We start from the raw sequence: 3019 nt of genomic DNA on the forward strand, positions 1-3019 counted from the left end.
CTAAAAGAATCTACTCATTTTACATGTTTTGCAACTTTTTACTAGAAAACCGTTCCTCAACCCACAAAACTGGTAAAACATTGAGTCAAATTTAAGAGAGCACAAAACAAAATGGCTTTCTCTTTGTAAACTTTTTACTCGAGAAATTTGGTCGAGTAAAAATGGTAAACAGGAATGCTTACTTCTGATTGGCTGTTATGTTGATTTTGAAGTATTGCCACCTAATTTTGGCACTATTTACTAGATTTGCGTTCCCGAACTTTTCAAATTATTTTGTACTCTGAGAGCAATTTTGAAATGTTTCCCTTTTACTAGATTTTCTATTAAAAAAGTACTGGAACAGACTAACTATTTACTACAAAGTCAATACTATTTTTCTTAGAGTTTTTGTTTCGAAATTATTGGATATGGTCACCCTATTCAGATTTCTATCCATCAATATTTTTGCATATAAAAAGCCCGTTGCATTACCATCAAATTAAAATAGTCTACATCAATAGTCGAACTAAAGAGTACAAAAAAAAATTATCAAAAAAAAAAAAAAAAATAGCCACCATGAATTCCCACGAACATCGTGAAGCATTGGAGACATTTTATAAAAAACAATCATGGATATTTCGCCTGTTCGCCCAATTGAAATTATCGGATTCGGCTTCGGAACGTTTTCGCTTATTACATCGTATCTATTTCTATTACATTCTAATCTGTTGGGTACTCTCGTTCGATCTTAGCTGTTTGATACAATTTATTTCGAACATTACCGATTTGAATGAAGTGATTAAAGTGTTCTATATTTTTGCCACCGCTATGGGAGTATTTGCCAAATTCATGACAATTAAATTGAAAAATAATCTGTATGCGGAATTAATTGAAATTATGCATGATCCGAAGTATCGACCTGTTAACACCAGGGAGGTTCTGCTATTTCGCCAATCTCAAAGTTTAGCACGTACTGTGCGTAATTTTTATACAACCATATCGTTGTGTGCCCTGAATGCTTTGCTATTTACCCAATATATTATTGATACCTCCCAGCTACCGATGTCGATATATAATCCATTTAATACGGACACAAAGCTACGTTATGTCCTGGTGTATATTTACCAGTATTGTGCCGTATCGGTTTGTTGTTATACAAATATTGCATTTGACTCGATATCGGCATCGTTTATGATTCATGCCAAGGGTCAGTTGGATATCCTGTGTGATCGTTTGGAACATTTGGGCACCGATTATGAGAGTAGTGATGCGAATATTGCGGTACAGTTGAAGAATTGTGTTAAATACTATAGCGATATTATACGAATTGTTAAAATTGCTGAGGAGTTAATAAGTTTGCCCATATCGGTACAAATTGCATGTTCCGTCTTGGTATTGGTGGCTAATTTTTATGCTATGTCTTTTGTAAGTATGGGGGAATTGGCGGTGGAATTATTTTTTTAAACTAGTAAAAAAGTTAACCGGGCCGGACTTATATCCTCCATCATGAGATGCACATTCAAAATACCTAAAATTGGTCGAAACACTTATATGCCAGACACGTCTTCGTAAATTATCTACCAGGAGGACCTTCAAAATACTTAAAATAGTGTCGAATCATTATATGGGAGCTAAGTAGTCTTGGACAATCTCGTTCAGTTCAGTGATCGAACAAACTAGATCATATTTTAAAAGTGAACTAGGTCCTTCACCTCGTTCAGTTGTTCATATCGTTCAAATTGTTAATCAGTTCAATTAGCATGGCAGCGAATTCCATTTAAGTTCTGGCAGTTCAATCAACGGGGAGAAAGATTACCTTTAACAATCATTGGAAGGACTTTCCTATATATTATCACCACTTTTTAATGGGTGGTAGTCGATGGAATAACACCGTTATATTCGGATGCACACTTGTTTGCGCTACAGTTGTTGCTCCGGACACCTTTGTCTCTTTTCCGTGGTTTCCACCTCCAAGGTTGTCTATGGGGGTGCTTTGCTATTAAATGTCGCTACATATAGTTACTGACCCTCCAGCTATACGTAAAACATTACTGCAGCATTTGATCTTTTAACCACTGCATTCCATTATATGGGATAAGAATATAACACGTACCTCCATTGCATTTTGTAATCAAAATCGTTCAGTGAACGACAATAATAAAAACTGAACTATGTCGTCCAATGGACTGACTCGTTCAATTTAACTAGGTCGTTCACTAAGGACACAGGACTAGATCTAAGAACCATAAATATAAATAGAACCATGCATATACATACAATTGTTCGGGTTATACGGTATGCTACGTCAAAACGTAATCCTATATTTTAAATTTTCTTCGAAGTTTTTTTTTATGCACCAAATTAGACCCACATCAGTTGGAAAATACCTTAAATCAATACATCCTATAGAGAAAAAATATCAGCTAAAAATATATATTTTTTCTCCTTTCGCCACAGCTTTCAGATTTTGCCAATTTTATCAAGTTCCTCATCTATCAACTGTGTATGCTATCGCAAATCTACATTCTTCTTTATTTTCCCAGTGAAGTTACGGCGAAAAGTGAAGAAGTTCCCTATTATTTGTATTGCTCGAAGTGGGCCAACTGGAATCCATCAAATCGTAAATTGACGCTATTGATGATGACACGATTCGATATACCCATACGTGTCAAATCTATTAATCCTACCTACACTTTTAATTTGGCGGCATTCACTTCGGTAATTCTTTTAAGGATAACTTTAATATTTTAAATACTTTTTTTTTCTTTATTTCCTGCAGATTGTAAACTGTTCCTATAGTTATTATGCCCTGCTAAAGAGAATCAACAATTAATTACAACCAACAGGATGTTGGATACAATGACTTATTAAAAATATATATGTATTTTAATGATTTAAAAAAATAAGATCATTATAACGATTTAAATAAAATAAATATGCAGGTCGATTATGCGGCAAAAACATACATTTTCGATTGTTTTGTACCTTATGATCGGGTCATAATTGTAGCCAGTAGAGCGACCAGAAAATTATTATTAAA

The 3019-nt window shown here is 34.2% G+C and overlaps 1 protein-coding gene across 1 annotated transcript; it reads left to right on the plus strand.

Annotated features, from left to right (window-relative positions):
• Positions 1–555: 555 nt before the first annotated feature.
• On the plus strand, positions 556–2812 carry LOC133322263 (odorant receptor 46a-like). The gene is made up of 3 exons (XM_061531278.1): positions 556–1404; positions 2437–2697; positions 2759–2812. The coding sequence occupies exons 1-3, from the start codon at positions 556–558 to the stop codon at positions 2810–2812; spliced, it is 1164 nt and encodes a 387-aa protein (XP_061387262.1).
• Positions 2813–3019: the final 207 nt, after the last annotated feature.

The sequence above is a fragment of the Musca vetustissima genome, unplaced genomic scaffold (assembly GCF_032173495.1).
Source record: "Musca vetustissima isolate MV318-11 ecotype Yass unplaced genomic scaffold, APGP_CSIRO_Mvet_v1 utg277046, whole genome shotgun sequence".
Classification (NCBI taxonomy): Eukaryota; Metazoa; Arthropoda; class Insecta; order Diptera; family Muscidae; genus Musca; species Musca vetustissima.